Source organism: Microcaecilia unicolor, chromosome 12 (genome assembly GCF_901765095.1).
Source record: "Microcaecilia unicolor chromosome 12, aMicUni1.1, whole genome shotgun sequence".
NCBI classification, from domain to species: Eukaryota; Metazoa; Chordata; class Amphibia; order Gymnophiona; family Siphonopidae; genus Microcaecilia; species Microcaecilia unicolor.
The window spans coordinates 39,290,665-39,311,385 of record NC_044042.1 but is presented as its reverse complement, the minus strand read 5'-3'; the positions used below and the strand labels follow the sequence as shown (position 1 = coordinate 39,311,385).

General features: G+C 44.6%; 1 protein-coding gene across 2 annotated transcripts in view; it reads right to left on the bottom strand.

The window, feature by feature from the left end:
- The window catches only part of DIXDC1 (DIX domain containing 1), a 156,201-nt gene that overhangs the window by 15,349 nt on the left and 120,131 nt on the right, over positions 1–20,721 (bottom strand). For both annotated transcript variants that reach the window (XM_030221001.1, XM_030221002.1), the window contains exons 10-17: positions 20,477–20,527; positions 18,365–18,469; positions 17,503–17,556; positions 17,002–17,094; positions 16,121–16,192; positions 6,507–6,605; positions 3,494–3,655; positions 2,653–2,719 (exon numbers count right to left, since the gene is read on the bottom strand). In XM_030221001.1, coding sequence (XP_030076861.1) covers positions 2,653–2,719; positions 3,494–3,655; positions 6,507–6,605; positions 16,121–16,192; positions 17,002–17,094; positions 17,503–17,556; positions 18,365–18,469; positions 20,477–20,527 — 703 coding nt within the window. The remainder of the gene's footprint in view (positions 1–2,652; positions 2,720–3,493; positions 3,656–6,506; positions 6,606–16,120; positions 16,193–17,001; positions 17,095–17,502; positions 17,557–18,364; positions 18,470–20,476; positions 20,528–20,721) is intronic.

Here is a 20,721-nt window from a genome sequence, read left to right as displayed (position 1 = left end):
TTACACACATTATCCCCAAATTCTATATATGGCGCCTTAAGTTGTGTGCACTAGTTTGGCTGCATGGCCAAACTGCATGCACAACTTAATTAACAAGCTAATCAGCACCGATAATTGGATGTTTACAAGCAATTAGTGGTACTAATTGGCTTTAATTAGAATTTACGTACACAACTTTCTAGGTGTATTCTATAATGCTATGCACGTAAATTCTAATATGCACAGTTGAAAAGGGGGTGTGGAATGGGTGGGTTGTGGGCATCTCAAAAAACTATGCGCACTATTATAGAATACACCTGATCTGCGCCTAACCTAGGCACAGGCATTTAGGCAAGGTTTTAGGTGGCCTAAATGAATGCGCCTAAATTTTAGGTGCAAGAACAGTACGTGAGCGTATTCTATAAATTCCTAAAATTAGGCATGGTTTATAGAATCACGCTAACCTCGTGGTTTTACGACACTGATTTTTAAGGTGGCACATATAGAATTTCCCCCAATGTGAATACTAATGCACATAATGCTATAGGATGCCTCCTAAGTGTTGTTCTGTATCAATGCACATAACTTGCACTGGGTTGGGGTGGGGGGGGGGAGTGTTAGGAGCCTGTGCAATTAGCATTCTTGTTATTTACATGCGTATGGTTCCTCTTATAGAAAACAGCTTAGCAGAAACATAAATGGCATATTCTGATGGTACAAACTTTGCTGGTGGGCGTGCGCATGGGCAGAGTTTGGGCAGAGCATGCAAATATGTGCATAAATTACAGAATACTATAATTTACACATGTTCTGGCTAACCTGTAGGCATGGGCATTTACACCGGAGAGAGAAAAAGAATTTTAACTTAAAAATAACTCCAATATTGGATACATAAGTGAGTTTTCTGCCACTTGGGCTAATGTTCTATAAAGAAAAGTAGGCAACCGGAATCGTTGGAAAGCATGAATGCTGTGGACAATGTCAACGGTGTTCTAGCACTATGGTAGGTGGAAGCTGGATCCATCTAAAAATGGGGAGACAATATTTTCAGAAGCAGTTACTTCATGTGGGACTGCGTATGCTGTTTATTTTATTCAGTGCCCATGTGCTCTATGCTACATGGGCAGAACTACCTGTCCAGTAAAATTTCACTTAAATAAGCACAGATCTCGAATTAGGTTGTGCAATGAAACAGCTCCTCTAGTAATACACTGGCAACAAAAACATGTAATTTCAGATCTTAAATGGAGAGTATTAGATACTGTTGCGACAGGGTGGGAAGGAGGGGACTGCGATCGTATTCTGAATGATAAAGAGCAATGATAGATCTATGAATTGGATATGGTGGCCCTGAAGGGCCTCAATTAAGAACTTGACTGGATGATGTTGGTCTGATATAATTGGTGTTTGAAATCAGTTGACAGATATAAACCAGGAGGTAAGAGCATATTGGCACCATTTTGAAATGCTGTGATGAGAAGGAATTGTGTGTGGACGCAATGCAATTAAAAAAAACATTTCTGAACAGAATCCGGATTCTAATGAATGATATTGTTACTTTTAGTAATGGAAACTTGAAAAAATGGATCTATGAAGAGTTTTTATGGTGAAATATATAAGTGTGAAATTGGAGCAGTATATTCACCTTCTAATGATTCTACTTACATTTAAGAAAACTTGGGTGAACCTGTTTTATTTTATAAAGGCGACATAGGTCCTCTCTGTGCCCTAATGGAACAAGCACCCAGAAACAGCTCCAGCAGCACACAAATTCTCATGCACAAATTTACACCTGCTTCAAGGCATAAATGTATGGTTGTACTCTCTGTGTGTACTTAACTATTTTATAAAATAGATGTGAACATAACTCTGCTCAAACTACATCCCTAGAAATGTCTACACGCAGTCTATATAAAAGTTGTTGTACTCTTTCCATGACTGACTTTTCTCACAGGTATATGTGCTCACAACTTTTAAGGGCTCTTTTCCACATGTAAAGTAGCTGTATTTAATATGTAAACCACTTTGGTTGTACCACAAAAAGGTGGTATATAAAATGCATTACCCTTACCCTAAAAGCTTTATAAAATTACCCCCTATATGTACATATAGAGGAATAGCTTTGATTGCCTGCTGAAACCCTGGCTCTTTGTTTAGGCTCACTTCATTATTGCAGAAGATTCTTCATGAAATTTTGCATCTTTAATGCGCTATTAATTTAGTACAGAATCTTGCTTCAACTTTCTTGTCATTATTTGCCAACAGGACAGTTGCTGGCTGTTCATCTACTTTCCTACCCCTATGTTTGAAGAACTGGTGAGCTATAAAGGTTTAAAGGTGAGGTTTCAAGGTGTTTATTTTAAATGCTGAGGACTCAAGGTATTGAGGTTGAACGGTGAAGCCTAAGGCCTGATGAGAAGTCTGAAGATGCTGAAGACTGTGAATATGTTGAAGTTGAATGGCGAGGAGAGAAGTTACTGAAGAAGCAACAATACCCAGGGAACACAAGTTTGAAGTGGAGAAAGCTCTCTTGGCACAAAACGGAGGACTGAAGTGGTTGAAGTTGAATGGTGATGAGTAAGGCCTGAAGGTGTTGGAGGCCATATAAAGAAGTGTGAAGAGCAAGGTCTGAAGATTCAGTGGTGAAACTAGAAGGTAGTGAATGGTACTTACTTGAATTTGGAGGCCAAGAATCCCTGTATTCACTTGTTGCTCTGTTTCCCGGCATCCGTCCTCGGACCTAGATCCAGAGAGAAGCAAACCATGAAGGTATCCTAGAATCAGCAGGAAAAAGATCAAATATAATAGTGCACAAAGAGTACAGATAGTCTAATTGCTAAGTGGGTATCGTGTGGGCACAGGACATACAGCACTTGACTGAGTCATTACACCTTTGAATAGTTAGATATTCTGCAAAACATTATGAATTACATTGAACTGTGCCCTATAAAATAAGCAAACTGTACACCCAACTATGCACAGAGGGTAATTTTAGGGATGTGCACTGCCAAGAATTTATTGATTCATTTTTGGATTGTCACAAAATTTTTCCCGATTTTCAGGTGATTTTTTTGGTCCACTTCACACATTCTTTTTAATTAAAAAAAAAATCTGTGCACATTCAAACTTTTTTTTATATGTACAAATCAACTGTAGACATGTGGATTCATAGCTTTATGTATGTGCAACTGATTGACTGCACACATTTTTTGGGTGCTCCAAAAGAATCAAATGTGTGCTAACGAATGCATATCCCTAGGTAATTTTCAGCAAGGCTGCAGTGCACCACAGGTACTTTGTGATGGCTGCATGGAGGAGAACAAGAAGGAGATACCAGATCGTGGGCAGGGGTGGGAAGGAGTGGAGAGAACTGATGCAAAAAATGGCTCAAGGCAAAACAGTCATTTGAGCCAGCCCTGGCCAAGTGGTGAAAACTTCAGTAAAGGAACATTGTCCGGTTGGTGACGCAGAGGAATATGAAGGCACAAAAAAGTGTATTTTAGATTTGCTTTACCTTCCGTTCCTGTCTCCTTTGGGTCTCTATTGTGTGCAGTTTCTCCATTAGGCTGGAGATGGCCAGCTCCAGGCTATCAAGGGTGTGATGCTGTGGGTCATGCCCACTGAAGCTGTTCCTTAAGCTCCGCAGGGCATCACGCACCACCTGCAGGTCGTTGGACTAGAAAGAAAAAAGACCAGAGAGTCAGAACATCCATCTCCAGCAACAGACATGCACCACACATAAACAAACAGCAATATCTTTAGTTAATAGGTGGATAATAAATGGGAAGATAAATAAAATAAATAAATCAATACCTTTCTACACTTACTGATACAGAGCTAAATATAGAATTAATACACTGTAATGCTAATGATAAACTCAAAAAAATATTTTAAAACCTATTTCAGATACAATGTGGTGCAGCTGCCACTGTCCTAATCCCTCATACCTTCTTTATCTGTATGTAAAAATCACCAGGGCCAGTTTACTAGGTTTACTAGGCAGTTGCCTAGGGGTGCAGCAGCTTCAGGGGACAGCAAAGAACAGCTGCAGTCAAAACAAGGGTTTAATATTTAAAAGTAGGCAGTCCAGTTATGTGTTTTCCGGGGTCATTCTAGAGGTTAGTGTTGGGGTAATCATGACTGTTGAATTTAAACATCAATATCTGGGAAGGGGGCAAGGGACCTGAGAGTTGAGGCAGGGGACAAAGCAGCAGGTTTGCCTAGGATGCGTAGCGTAAACTAGGCACATGCCTAGGACCCCGAGTTTTGAGGGAAGGCAGGCCTGTCAGATAGATGCTAATGTACTGGTGTTCACACATTTCTTGTAGTTTATATTATGGTGCGGAGCCTAATGCACGTGTTTGCCTACAGACCACCAAAGGGTTAATCTTGTCCTGAAGGCGCCTAATACCCTGCACCGAACCCAACACTCATTTGTAATTGCCAGTTAAACATGGAACAAGTAATTTCTCCTACCGAGGTCATTAACTCGTTTTATCATCTGTGGCTGAATTTTGCCATTCAAGTATTCCATGTTAGATAGAGATGCTTCACTGAGGTTCAGATGCTCAAAACTGTTCCAAACAGCGCCAGAAAAATACTGCTGGATCAGTGGGGCAAAGGAACTCTCTAGTGCTCAATGATAATGAGTTGCAAATTTAGGTGAGCTCATAGCGTTGAGCATTAGGGACTTCTGCGGGAGAATTGTGCCTGGCACATGCACCCAAGACCTATGTGTTAAGCACAGCTCTTGAGCGCATGCCCAGAACGCCAGAGGGGAAGGAGGGAAAATGGAGGAAGAGGTGGCAGCTGAGCACAACACCAGAGATGGGAATGTAGCACCTTGCTTCAGGATAACTTTTTCAGGAACACGAATGCTGCACAAAAACTATCTACAGACTTGTTGAACTAGCTGGGAATGGGATTCCTCCTTTCCCAAAAGTGCCACTTCTCTTGCAGTGCAAATGGATGTGGAACTGACCTGGCAGTAAGAGCTAGTCCTGCATTGAAATATTAGTCCCGGGAAAGGTAGCAGGCAGGTTTGCAAGAGTTATTTAGAAATCCTCCAACAAAATATTGTAAAAGATTAAAGGCCAGAATTATTTACAGGAAACACAACTGCTCAAAACCGGTGGTTCTTCAAAAACCCTAATGCCAGCTCTGAGCTGGCGTAGGGTTTCCCACAATAAAGGCGCCCTAGAGGGGCATAATCGAAAGTGACACCCAAGTTTTGCTGAGGACGTCCTCGCAAAACATCCCAGCAAAGGGGCGGGGAAACCAGTATTATCGAAAGAAGATAATACGGTCGGGGACGCCCAAATCTTGAAATTTAGTTCGTCGTTAGAGATGGTCGTCCCTAGAATTGGTCGTTTTTTCTGATTTTCGGCAATAATGGAAACCAAGGATGCCCATCTCAGAAACGACCAAATCCAAGCCATTTGGTCGTGGGAGGAGCCCGCATTCGTAGTGCACTGGTCCCCCTGACATGCCAGGACACCAAACGGGCACCCTAGGGGGCACTGCAGTGGACTTCATAAAAAGCTCCCAGGTACATATCTCCCTTACCTTCTGTGCTGAGCCACCCAAACCCCACTACCCACAACTATACACCACTACAATAGCCCTTACGGGTGAAGGGGGGCACCTACATGTGGATACAGTGGGTTTCTGGTGGGTTTTGGAGGGCTCACATTTACCACCACAAGTGTAACAGGTGGGGGAGGGATGGGCCTGGGTCCGCCTGCCTGAAGTGCACTGCACCCACTAAAACTGCTCCAGGGACCTGCATACTGCTGTAATGACCTGAGTATGACATTTGAGGCTGGCACAAAATATTTTAAAGATGTTTTTTGAGAGTGGGAGGGGGTTAGTGACCACTGGGGGAGTAAGGGGAGGTCATCCCCGATTCTCTCCGGTGGTCATCTGGTCAGTTTGGGCACCTTTTTGTGCCTTGGTCGTAAGAAAAACAGGACCAGGTAAAGTTGTCCAAATGCTCGTCAGGGACGCCCTTTTTTTTCCATTATGGGTCGAGGACGCCCATGTGTTAGGCACACCCAAATCCCGCCTTCGCTATGCCTCCAGGAACTTTGGTCGTCCCTGCAACAGAAAGCAGTTGGGGACGCCCAAAATCGGCTTTCAATTATACCGATTTGGGGCGACCCTGTGAGGACGCCCATCTTCCGATTTGTGTCGGAAGATGGGCGTCCTTCACTTTTGAAAAAAAGCCTGCTGGTTAACCTAATTTAAATCTAATTTCAATGCTACTTGTGTTATCCCTTCCCACGCTTGTTTTCTGCGGTGAGGGCTTTCAAACATGCTGCACAGGTAAATGCAGGCGCTAGTCTAGCGCTAATGGCCTCTAGCGCCTGCGTTTACCTTTGAGCATGAGGGCATGAAAAAATAAAACCCCAGAATTTAAAACTGCAGTGCATTTCCATTTCAGTCACTTTTACGCTAAGTGTGTAAGTGGCTCTGCATACAATGTCTGCTCCCTGTGCACTCTGCAGGTACCAACAGATAATACTCACCCCTCTCTGTGTCACTGAGCCAAAAGCAGCGGATTTACCCCCTGGCTTCAGGAAGCCGTTGCTCTGAGTGGCATAGCAGTTGTAGCCACCAGACACCTGCTGAAACAGCAGCAACATTTATGAGATATTGGTGTAATAAAGCATACACATTTTCACACACAGTGCACCTATACATGTAAAAATGACCAAAATCATCCAAAATGCACAAAAAGAAGAAATGAGGTCTTTACCCGCTAATCTTCTTTTCTTTCAAGATGGGTTGGTTTATACTCTCCTGCTAGCAGATGGAGATTGAGAGCCACTAGTTTGATGATGTCACCCTATTAAGGGACATGTGCATTCCTCGGCTAGCTAGAATTTATGGAACAAAACAAATTCATAAAATACATCCCCTCAGAGGAAAAAGAAATAACCACAAACCAAGCCAGAAATGGATGGACCACTGAACACAGAGGAGGCTGTAAATGCTTCACACCCTTCAAAAACTGTCTGATGTCTGGATGCGCAATGGTACATCCTTGAATCGGGCCTCTATAACATACAGTGGCCTCCATCTGAATTCACAAGGAATTTAAGGCCAACTCCTTCTCCAGGCCATCCTGGAGAAAGTCAGTGTGTCTGAAAGAGAAGACTGAAGAGGGTCAATACATGGTCCTAGCACCAAGCGTAAAAGATTCTCAACACCCAGACATACACGAGGAAGGTTGATCTCTTCCTAGAATGCAACGGGGTCAAAATCACCTTGGCAGAATATCTTCTTTTCCTCTCAAGAGCCATGCCGCAAGCTAGAATGAAGACACATTTGGCATCAGAATTGGCCCTGATGCGAGACGGCCCTCTCCCCCAGGAACAGGAGGAGATCCCCAACCTTCATCTGAGGCCAAAAACCTGGTTGAGTCTCTATTTTCTCAATCACCCTGCCTATTAGGGGCTACGGGGAAAACACACAGAGAAATTCTTTTTGGGACAATTATTGCACAAGGGTGTCGATCTCCTCTAATAGCTGCTCCTTTCTATGACTAAAGAACCTGAATACTTTGATGTTTTTGCCAGTTTTGATCAAGTCCATGACTGGAGTTCTTCAATGCTGGCCAATGTGTTTGAAGGTCATGTTAACAAGCTGCCACACCCTGGTACCATCATGTTTCTTCTTAGGAAATACGCTTGCAGGTTTTTTGTTCTGGCCATAAGCACCACCGCCAGGTGCTTCTCTTCCCATTGCAGAAGCTGGTCATTTCATCTACTAACTGCCAACTCTTGGTGTTCCTTGGGTAATTAATGTATGCCACACCTATGTATTGTCTAACAACACCCAGACCACTTTGTCCTGCATCAACATGGACTGGAAACCCATGGAGAGTACTGGGGTCTGTTAGCACACACAGGGCCCTTTTGTCACAATGTCAGGAGTAGAAGTGAGCCCTTGTGCTGATCCAAGGACCAGCAGTCAGAAACCCAACGCTTCACCTGCCGTGACCACCATTCCCCAGCGGTTGAGCCCCTGGGTTCAGGTGGCCAACAGAACTTAGGAAGCCAGGTGAGGAAGAGGACACAGCTCAGACAGAGCAGAGCAGAGCAGAAGTCAGTACCAGGCAGTGATCAAGGCAGGCGGCGATCCAGCAGTCGGTTCCAGGCAGTAGTCAGGTCAGGCAGCGATCTAGCAATGGTCAGGTCCAGGCAGCGATTCAGCAGTAGTCAGGTCCAGGCAGTAGTCAGGTCAGGCAGCGAACCAGCAATGGTCAGGTCCTGGCAGTAGTTAGGTAAGGCAACGGACCAGCAGTGGTTAGGCCCAGGTAGTAGTCAGGTCAGGCAGCGATCCAGCAATGGTCAGGTCCAGGCAGTAGTTAGGTCAGACAGAACAGCCACAAGTTAAACGCACCAGACAGCAAGAAGGTTGTAGCTGAGGCAGTGACATAGGGAGAAGTTCCTGGTTTTAAAGTGAAGGTGTCTGACATCAGAGTAGGCACGCCCGAAGTGCAGAAATCAGAAGGGAAGTATAAAGTTTGTTTGAGGGGAGAAGGCTTGGCTCCAAACTTGATGTCTCAGGTACATGCCACCTTTGGTGACTGCTGCTACTATTAACACCACTGCTACTGCTTTTATGCTTTGGATAAGTGGGGAAAAAGGAAGTAGATCAGAGACAGGAGGGGAATGGAGATTTGCTTTTTCACCATCATCTGTAGTCACGTGAATTTTAAGTATTAAAATGGGGTCATATTGGATAAAGGTTTTAGAAGCAGTGGGATATACACAGTGCTTTTTTTGTGCCCCCCCCCCCCCCATCCACTCCCCTGCCCTCCCCCTCCAGGCATCCATCCCCACTCCGCGATTCCCTTCGCTCCCCTGCCCGGCATCCATCCCCATCCCGCGATTCCCTTCGCTTCCCTGCCTGGCATCCATCCCCACCCCGCGATTCTCCTCGCTCCCCTGCCCGGCATCCATCCCCACCCCGCGATTCCCTTCGCTCCCCTGCTCGGCATCCATACCCACTCCGTGATTCTCCTTGCTCCCCTTCCTCCATCGCAGCTGCCGTAGTGAAAGGCCGTCAGCCTTCCCTTCGTTTCCTATCGTGTCCCGCCCTCACGCAATGACGTCAGAAGAAGGCGGGACACTGACAGGAAACAAAGGGAAGGCTGACGGCCTTTCACTACGGCAGCTGCGACGGAGGCAGGGGAGCAAGGAGAATCGCGGAGTGGGTATGGATCCCAGGCAGGGGAGTGAAGGGAATCGCGGGATGGGGATGGATGCCGGGCAGGGGAGCGAAGAGAATCGCGGGGTGGGGATGGATGGCTGGAGGGGGGCAGGGGAGCCAAGGGAATCGTGGGGTGGGGATGGATGGCTGGAGGGGGGGACAGGGGAGAAAGGGAGCCATGGGAATCGCTGGATGGGTATGGATGGCTGGAGGGGGGACATGGGAGCCAAGGGAATCGCTGGATGGGTATGGATGGCTGGAGGGGGAGCAGGGGAGCCGAGGGAATCGCAGGGTGGGTATGGATGGCTGGAGGGGGGCAGGGGAGCCATGGGAATCGCTGGGTGGGTATGGATGGCTGGAGGGGGAGCAGGGGAGCCATGGGAATCGCTGGATGGGTATGGATGGCTGGATGGGGAGCAGGGGAGCCAAGGGAATCATTGGTGGGTATGGATGGCGGGAGGGGGGCAGGGGAGCGAAGGGAATCACTGGGTGGGTATGGATGGCTGGAGGGTGGCAGGGGAGCGAAGGGAATCGCTGGGTGGGTATGGATGGCTGGAGGAGGCAGGGGAGCGAAGGGAATCGCTGGACATTGGTGGATGGAGGGGGGTCAGGTAAGAGGAGGGTTGCAGGACATGGATGGAGGAAAGGGAAGGGAGAGAGAAGAAATGCTGGACATGGATGGAGGGAAGGGAAGAGTGAGAGATGAGATGAGGGGAAAGGAAGAGAGGAGAAAATCTGCACATGGATGAAGAAAATAGGCAGAAGCTGGATCCACTGGACGGTGAAGTCTGCGGAGGACCCAGCTTTTACTTACGGATGTAGGACAAGAAATGGAGAAGAAAGGCGGAAAGTAAAGAAATAAATGGAAAGGAAGCCCTGGAAACGGAGTTAAGGGAACAGATAGAGAGCAGCAGAATCAGAGACTGGGACCAATATGGAAAGAAAAACAGTAACCAGACAACAAAGGTAGAAAAAAATCTTTTTATTTTCATTTTAGTGTTTGAAATATGTCCAATTTGAGAACTTACATCTGCTGTCTTATTTTGCACTGGGTACACTGGAGCTATAACAGCTTACAGAAATTATTTCTAATGAAAAAAAATCACGTTATTTTTTTCTCCTATACTAGTATAATATTTTCAATGATGTATGTTTATATGCGCCATAGCTGGTATAAGAGGTGTGGCTATCATAGGGGTGGAGCCATATGTGGTGACCCCGCCCATAATGACTAAAGGCACCTTTTTTTCTACAAAAAAAAGCACTGGATATACAGATAGCTTCCACGGGGTCTAGGGAGGTCAGAACATTTCCTTGCAACAATCCACAGACTTCAGGATCTCCATCCGGAATCTTGAAACCTTCAAGGCCTTGTTGGCCTGCTTAAGCACCAAAATAGGATGAAATGTGCCTTTCTTTTTGGAAACCACAAAATAGAGTGTACCTGCCAACATCCCACTTTCCTGGAAGAACTGAAACTATGCTCCAGCTGCAGTAATTTCTTGTGAGTCAATCTGATCACTTCCATCACCTGACAGGAGGGTTTTTATAAAAGCATCAAAGAGGGGCCAAACCAACTCAAAGGCATAACCCTCACTGGTCTGAGATGATTTAGGTCTGTCTCCAGTAAAAATGCCTCAGATATGCCTCTATCTCAAACATCAGAGCATGATCCCCCAAAGTCTCATAGTGAGCAATGGGCACAACACATACCTTCTGCAGATACCATTTCAGCAACCTTTTTGGCCATCCTAAAATGACTGTCCTCTCTCTGTATAGAAGCCTACTCTGCTGGGACACTACCGACTACCCCAGGTGATACTTCTAAGTGTTTCTAAAGTACCCTCTCAGAGGCAAGACACAACCTGTTCCTCATAGTCTGTTCTTTGAGAGCCTTGGAATTTTGTAAAGGGGAGCTTACTGAGACACATCTTGGATACATCTGCCAACCAATTTCTCAGCCAAAGCAGGCAGTGTACCATCATCACTGTCAACATATTCATCACCAATACTTGTATCAAGTCATATAGGCATCGGCTAGAAAGGTGAAACCTGCAAACAAACGCACTGCCTCTAAGACTCCCTCTGAAGAGCTAGCAGGATTTCTTTCTGGCAACTGCTATCCAACATGGGCAGGCTCTTGCAATATAACCTCCACATATCACTGCCTGCAAGTCAGCATGAATACTTTAAATAAATGTTTTTTCAATGCAGCCTCCATCTGACGGTTCTGGGGGTCCTTGAGTGCCACTCCACTCTTCAACGGAATGGTTTTCTTCTTGGTCATTGCAGGCAATAAGACATCCAACTTGGGAACACCCAATCTCTTCTTCTCCTCCATAGGCACCAGGTACAACCGGGCAATTGATCTACCACCCTTCAGATCTGCATGTAATATGTCCCATTCTGCAGTTATCATATCCTCAATTGGCCTATGGATTAGGAATGCCTTTGTGGGCTTCTGGATCCCCTTCAGCAAAGGGGCTTTTGTAGTACTGATACTGGAGGGTCACTCCTCAGAGATCTTTAACAACACTAGCACCTGCATGATTAGGAACACCAACTCATCCCTGCAAAATATCTGGATCACTGAGTCTTTTCCTGCCATTAGTTTCCCCATTCCAGAGTCTCCTCCATAAAGATCCATCAGGGCCACCCTCCAGTAAATCCATGAGTCTGCCAATGCTTAAGAGGCTACCTCATCGAGCTGCTCCTCAGAATCTCTTCTGAGCTTCTCAAGTGAAGACGGCTCCCTTTCAAGTTGTCCTGCAGCGGCAGGACCTTCCCCCCAACACCAGTCTATTCTTGAGGCAGAAGACCTGGTGCATTAGCAGGACAAATCCCTGGGTAAACTCCATGTTTGTCATACGTCTCTGCTCTGTGCCCAAGGACTGTAAGGAACACTCCCTCTGAATCCCTACTGGATTCAGTCCTTGGTTCTGTCTGGCATTGGAGGCATCCAAAATGGCAGCGCTTCCCATCAAAATTACTCCATCTGCAGCTCCAGGTACTTCTCTTGTCTGCCCTGCTGCCATATGTGCCTTCCCCAATAATGCTGTCAAAATTATCTCTCAAGACCGTACTCCACAGCTCCTCTTCATAAACACAGCAGTGTCCTGATACACTAATGCTGGAACAGCAACTGCCATAGGCTACGTGAAGGGGCATAATCGAACGGAAACGTCTATCTCCATGGGCGTTCATCTCCGAGAACGGGTCCGTGAAGGGGCGGACCGAACTGTATTTTCGCAAAAAATAGACGTCCATGTTTTATTCGACAATTTGTGAGGTGGGCGTTTTTGTTTTTCAGCGATAACGGAAAATGAAAGCGCCCAGCTCAAAAACGAATAACTCCAAGACATTTATTCGTGGGAGGGGCCAGGATTCGTAGTGCACTGGTCCCCCTCACATGCCAGGACACCAACCGGGCACCCTAGGGGGCACTTCTACAAAAACAAAAAAAAAGGTAAAAGAGCTCCCAGGTGCATAGCACCCTTCCCTTGTGTGCTGAGCCCCCCAAATCCCCCTCAAAACCCACTGCCCACAAGTCTACACCATTACTATAGCCCTAAGGGGTGAAGGGGGGCACCTACATGTGGGTACAGTGGGTTTGGGGGGGCGGTTTGGAGGGCTCCCATTTACCAGCACAAGTGTAACAGGTGGGGGGGGGGGATGGGCCTGGGTCCACCTGCCTGAAGTCCACTGCACCCCCTAATAACTGCTCCAGTGACCTGCATACTGCTGCCAGGGAGGTGGGTATGACATTTGAGGGTGAAAATAAAAAGTTGTGAAACGGCATATTTTGTGGTGGGAGGGGGTTTGTGATCACTGGGGGAGTCAGGGGAGGTCATCCCCGATTCCCTCCAGTGGTCATTTGGTCATTTAGGGCACTTATTGGGGCCTTATTCGTGGAAAAACAGGGTCCAGGAAAAGTGCCCTAAATTCTTGCTACAAACGCATATTTTTTTTCCATTATCGGCGAAAGGCGCCCATCTCTGATCGGCCGATAACCACGCCCCAGTTCCGGCTTCACCACGCCTTCGACACGCCCCCATCAACTTTGTCCGCATCCGCGACGGAGTGCAGTTGAAAACGTCCAAATTCAGCTTTCGATTATACCGCTTTATTCGTTTTTGTGAGATAAACGTCTATCTCCCGATTTGGGTCACAATATAGGCGTTTTTCTATTTCGATTATAAGCAGGATAGCATCTCTATGCGCTTGGCCTCTACTGAGATGCTCCCTTTCTCCCGCTACTCTGAGCACTCCACCTTGCTCACCTCACCAACTCAGGCAGAGTCTTTCCCCGGGACCTGTACTCCAACAGCCTCACAGGATTCCTTCAGTATCCGTTACTGCCCTGCTGGGCTTCTCCCAAAGGTAAGGAAGAAGGACAGAAGGCACCAGCAACTATCTCCTGGGACTGGGGGGGAGGGATGTAACTCCACCAGGCTTTCTGACTGGCCCCATCCAATTCTAGCCATCTTGCTACCCTTTCCTTTTTATATATATCTACATATACTGTATCTATGCCTATCTATATATACCGTATTTCCTCGATTCTAAGACAATATCAATTCGAAGACACACACCCTTTTTGCCAAAGTGGAAAAATAAACCCTCAATTCTAAGACGCCATCGATTGTAAGAGGCACCCCCATTTTTCAAAAATGAAAACATTTATTTACAATTACTGGTATGACAAACACATCCTTTATTGACACTTACAGTAACATGAACAATACTACGATAATAAACTTACTGGTTAACTACCATATACCAGTAGTAACTTTTGAAAAACAAAATTACCAGTACCAGTATATGGTAAGGAGTGTGCCAAACAAGGAGGTTTGATCACAGTAGACAGCATGAGCCTATCTGGACAATTATGTAGGATGAAGCCAGTAGACGGAGTTTGTTGACTTATCAATTATATTGTTTTGGGTGTACCAAGATGGCGGCAGCTGCATTGGGGAGAATTAAAACCTCCATGCGTAGAGACTGGCTTCATCCTTGTGACATCATGCCGTCTCCTGTTATCAAACCTCCTTGGTGCCAAATACCATAGATTTCCATTTAGGCCCCCCCAAAGCCAAGTGAGTTGTAATTTTTGTCCTTGATTCTAAGACGCCATTGAATGTAAGCTGCACCTACTTTCCATGTGTATCTTAGAACTGAGGAAATATGGTATATATTTTCCTTTAACTCAGGAGGACGATGAACCTCGACTTCTGTAAAGCTCCTTCAGACTAGAAACCCAGATCCAGACTATACAACCCTATACAACCCTACCATATGTTGGAGACTGAGAAATACTGGCTGGCTATAGACAGCACAGATCCCTATACAGGGTGACATCACCAAACCAGAGGTTCTTAGTCAACATTTGCTGACAGGAGAGCATAAAACTACACATCTAAGCTGGTTGGAAGGGATAAAGAGGAATGCTAGTATATCGGACTTCTACATGCTTTTACTCGTTGGGTCTGTTTGCAAAAATATGTGCATAATTTGGCATTGCTTTGTAGTAAACGCTTGCACATAGTCCTCTACGTATTAAAATGTATACAACTTCATTAATGATGAGCTGCAATGCAATGCAAAAGTATGCAAAGCAGCTCATTTATTTAAGAAATTTTTGATTGGTGCACAAAAAAGTCTTAACTTTCTGGTTTTTGTAAAAAAGATCATAAATACAACAGATGTTTTTTTTTACAAAGCTGTCCATAGGACATTTATGCACAAACGTTTTCTACCAGGCTTATTTGAATATGAATCCCAATATAAAACTTATGTTCAGAAAATTGCATCTTGTGCATGAAATTTGAAGCATTTAGTACAATTTACTGTATTGTTTCATTTAGGCAAAATACAGAAACAATAGAATCTAGGCAAAGTATCTGAAATGCTATTTGATACACTGCAAGTGGCTGTTTTCTTTACACTTTCATTAAAGTGGGAATGTCTTATGAAACCCCAACAGCACCTTAGTGCTTCTGGGGTAAAATTCTTAACAGAGGGCACCAAGTCATTCCATGAGAAATGGTTACTGAATTAAATTAATGCAGCTACAAAGAATGAGAGCTTCACCATGCCGCATACCATATAGAGACATGGAGAACTTTATGCCATGTATTAAGGAAGCAGTTCCCAAACTGTAGGTAGTGACCCCAACTAGGGCAATAAAATCCTTATTTGAAGCCACCACCAGAGCTGCAAAACAAAACAAAAAAAACCCAGAGAGTGACATCCTCAATGGGAAGCTAGGCTAGGGCTTTTCAGCTTGGAGAAGAGACGGCTGAGGGGAGACATGATAGAGGTATATAAAATAATGAGTGAAGTGGAACAGGTGGATGTGAAGCGTCTGTTCACGCTTTCCAAAAATACTAGGACTAGGGGGCATGCGATTAAACTACAGTGTAGTAAATTTAAAACAAATCGGAGAAAAATTTTCTTCACCCAACGTGTAATTAAACTCTGGAATTCGTTGCTGGAGAACGTGGTGAAGGCGGTTAGCTTGACAGAGTTTAAAAAGGGGTTAGACTACTAAATGGACTTGGGAAAAATCCACAATTCCAGGAATAACATGTATAGAATGTTTGTACATTTGGGAAGCTTGCCAGGTGCCCTTGGCCTGGATTGGCCACTGTCGTGGATAGGATGCTGGGCTCGATGGACCCTTGGTCTTTTCCCAGTGTGGCATTACTTATGTACTTAAGCTATAACCCAGCGTGTGCAGGTTCAATAAGCGGCAGGGCTGCAGTGGAGTCGCCAATGCTGCAAGAAGTATAGGAGGAAAGGCAGAGCTGGACCCACCTGATTTTTCAAACTGTTAAAATGGGGTTGCAACCATAAAAAGTTTGGGAAGCACTGTATTAAGGTATATTCAAACGTGATAGGAAAGGTTAATCTAACAGCTGACCTCGTCTTCATTTCTGTTCAATAACTGGCGGAGAAGGGCACTCTTTTGCTCCAACTCCCTCTCCAAATCAACCTGAAAATAAAGCCAACAAAGCGGAATTAGCTACTGAGCTTTGATTTTTAGACTTCACTCTCCTGGAGATCTCTATGCCTCCCAGGCTAACTGCAGCTCCACACCTGTTGCCATCTATCCAAAGCACTGTCACCCACTGCTGCTTTTAAGATGAATTCTCCTCATGGTGTGAGTCTGGACTCTGCACTACTCTCTGTGGAAGGAAGTCCAAGCAGGACTAGTCAGCAATTCCACCAGTGTCTTGCCCTTATAAGACCAAAGTGGCATCATTTGTGCAAGCCCTGTCTCTAAAGTTTTAATTTGCCTAATTTGCCTAATTTACAAAACCAGAACACTGTACCAGTGATTTCATGGTAAGAATCCTGAAAAGGAACTTTAAAACAACACAGGAACGTAAGACCTTTGAAGTCAGAATGATTAAATATTTTGACACCCACCAGACAGGACTTAACAAAGATCTGGGTTTTCTAGCCCATTATAAACCATAAAACTGTACTGCTTTATCACCCTCCTGTCTCCATGCATATCTCCCTGTCCCTCATCCACCCGACTCCTCCTGTCTCTCACCTATCCACCTGTCACTGGAATGCTTTGATGTTTCACTTATATATACTGTCATCTACCAACATTTGCTTATTTCTGATCTGACGAAGAAGGGCTACCTTCGAAAGCTAATCAAGAAATGTATTCAGTTATGTCCAATAAAAAAGGTATCATCTTATTTTCTTTTCCATGTTTTATTTCTATTAATTTGCCTAGTGTGACTGGGTGCTGCCAGTATGAGCTCAGGACACAGTCATGACCAGTACCTTTAGTTGGCTGCCCTCAGAGGCTTTTCGAAGCACCTCCTCCAGTTTCACCTGATGCTGTTGCAACAGCCGATCTTTTTGGCCTAATTCCTTCTGCAAACAGAAAAGGGAGATATACTGAGAGAACAAGAAAGAGAAGCATGTTAGCAGGGGCTGATACTTACACTAGTGGAAGGACACATACATACGCCCACATGCCTTTGTTTTAAAAATGTGCAGATGGCATGCTGCACATATGAGACTTATGTGCTGTGCTCAAGGCCAAGGGTTCCAACCCAGTCCTTGTGATACACCCAGCCAGCCAGGTTTTCAGGATTTCCACAAGGAAAGAGAGATTTGCATACAATGGAGGCAATGCAAGCAAATTTATCTCATGCATATTCAGGTTGGATATTTTGAAAACTAGAGGAAGGTATGTAACTCAAGAGTAAATAATGTGATCATAGGAGAAACAGGCCCGGCTTTATTATTTTACACGTGACAACAGTGGCATGCTCTTACTTTATATTCTCCCAGAAGATGGTTTCTCTCCTCTATTTTTCTTTGCAGATCTACCTGCACAATGGAAAAGTAAAGTCTCAAAAGTGATTACAATAAGCAGATAATCACAGCCGAATTTACATTTTTAGCACCCACATTAACAGACTGATGCGCACATCTCCTTCATTGATAAAAGGTTAAAGAGAAGACACAGTATGATTATGGCTGCATGGCTCCAAACTATGGATTATACCTGATCCACTTCAGTCTCCAATGACTGAATACCAAAATTACACAAAATTCTCCTTCAAGTTCTGTCTTGATATTTAAGTGCTCAACATAATGCCTTATGACCCACATGATTTTGCCCCCTGCACCACTTTTTTTTCCACACAGAGGTAAACACCTTTTACCTATGAGGAATCTCTTTGAAAATAGCTTCCTAAAAAGGCAACAATGGTCACTCATATATGTCTCTGAAAGGTCCTCTCCTGTTTAGAGGTCCTTTTACTAAGGTGTGCTGAAAACTGGCCTGCGGTAGTGTAGACGCGTGTTTTCAGCGTGCAGAATTAATTTTCAGCACACCTACAAAAAATGCCTTTTTTTGCCGAAAACGGACGTGCGGCAAAATCAAAATTGCCGAGCGTCCATTTTGGGTCTGAGACCTTACCGGCAGCCATTGACCTAGCGGTAAAAGCGTCCGTTACGTGTGCCTGAAAATAAAAATATTTTTCAGATGCACGTACTGGACGTGCGCCAAAAATGAAATTACCGCCAGAGCCATGGTAGTCGGGCGGTAACTCCATTTTGGCGCACGAAGATGCTTATGCGGCTTAGTAAAAGGGCCCCTTAGGCAGCCATGCTGTCCCCCTTCAGAACTCACATTTTGGCTGTGCAGTTCATCTTTGTCCATGTTTGCTCTCAGCAGCTCTTGTTTCAGTTGGAGGATGGAGTTCTCCTGCTGAGCCATCCTTTGTTGCAGTGCATCCTGGGAACAGAAAACAAAAATAACACTTGGGCATTTAGGAGGCAATTTCCGAATTGGCCTTATATAAGGGGAGGTGGCCGGTAGGCATGTAGGAAGAGTCAATTTTAGAAGAGGAAAGGGTGTGTATACTTTCCCTTCTAATATCACAGCTTAAGGGGCCCTTTTACTAAGGTGCGGTAGGCCTAACACATCCTACCCTATAAGAACACTACTGCGAGATGTGCTGACGTTTTCAGCTTATTTATTTATTTATTTATTTTTTGCTTACACCTTTTTCAGTAGTAGCTCAAGGTGAGTTACATTCAGGTACACTGGATATTTTTCTGTCCCAGGAAGGCTCACAATCTAAGTCTGTACCTGAGGCAATGGAGGGTTAAGTGACTTGCCCAAGATCACAAGGAGCAGCAGTTCAAATCAGAGGTGGATTTGAACTGGCCACCTCTGGATTGCAAGACTGGTGCTCTAACCACTAGGCCACTCCTCCACTCCCGCTAATCCCACACTGGAAAATATGTTAAATCTTTCAGCACAGGAGGTGTGTCCATGGGTGGAGAGTAGGCGTGCGTGCACTAATCGGATAGCACGTTCACATTATGCACTACCCGATTAGCGCGGGAGCCCTTACTGCTTTCTAAATAGGTGGCAGTAAGGGTTCCCATAGTAAAGATCATGCGCTAATGTAGAAATTAGTGCATGGCCATTACAAAAAAATATGGCAAGGTGGCCATTTTACTGCCGCACTAAAATGACCACAACATGCAGAAAACCCACACAATGACAATAGCGCCAGCTACTTTTTAGCGTGGTTCGGTAATAGAACCCCTAAATGTGCAACCAGCAGAGGCAGGTCAAGGGTATATTTACACCTAAATTGCTTTCATGTGTGGACCTGCAATTGCAGATTAAGGATGTGGCACCCAGAATGGGCTTGCTTTGCTACCTATCAAGGTTTTCATCATAGGCATTAAATGAGGAGAACAGCAATTGGGGAAGAAAGAGTAGATGACACTGGGGCTCCAAGCCCCTTGAAAAATCTCAGGAAGATCTCCAGTTGGGAAGTGGGTGTCACTAAGTCTACAGAAGCCTCCTGATCTGCTAAGGAGAAAGAATAGGATGGAGGAGGAGCCCCATCTTTACTTGGGCCCTGACCTTCCATTATTAAGATAGGCAATGCTCATGCATTACTGGCAGCATGAACACTGATGCATTACTGCTACTGGCAACATATACACGTTAATGGCTGTAATAAAACGCTGTATCTACTAAAAGTTCAAAGCTGTTTACTAAACACTGTGTTAAAACACCTCATACTAGTTCACGTTAGGAACACACATTAATACGTGTGCTACATGTACTTTAACAAACGGCCACTCAGCATATTTTGTGGCTCACTTTTCAGAGTTCTGTGCTGTTCACTGGGTCAGTGCAAATCTGAACTGACCTTTTGAAGGGAACATATCTATCAAAAGCTAGTCAAAGATACCGTATATTATAGGGGTAATTTTATAAACTTTTACATGCAGAAATCACCTTTTATAAAACCGCCCAAGGTATAAGCACTTAAACATGCGTATATGTCTTATATATCACCCCAGTTGGAGGCATCCCTGGAGGAGTATAAATATCCACCAACAGCAGGTGTAGTTGTTTCGTGTGGAATTTTAAAAAGGGAAAGTAAAACTGGTTAAAAGTTTGCACATTCCTAGCAGTCTGTCATAAAATTAACCTCTGCATTAGTCCAGTAGAAAGACAGAACCTACAATTTGTAGACTTTTATTTCACAGAACTAGAGGAAACTGAGAACAGACAAAAATAACCCACTCTGCTTATTTTTCTTGCTTGCTGCAAATGCCAAAGATCTCAAACATTAGCCTCACCCTAAGCTCTAGGTTAAGAATCCTCTCTGTTTTGTCATATTTGAATTCGGTCATTGTACCCGTTCACAGCCTCCCCAAGGAGATTGCTTCATAGATCTATTGCCTTTCCTTAAAAAATACACTTTTTTACCTTTATCCCCTGTAGGTTTCTAGCCTCCTGCTTGTACCTCAGTAACTCTTTCTGTAAATCCAAAATATTTAGTTTAATTACAACACTACATTGAGTTAAAAATACTGACTCAAATATCAGCAGAGCATTTCAAAATGGTTATTATGCATTTTACAGAAAGCTACCACTTCAAATTACTAAGGCTAAGAATTCAGAATATAGGAATTATGTCTGCATCAGAGAAAACTGTTAAATAAGCCAATTCA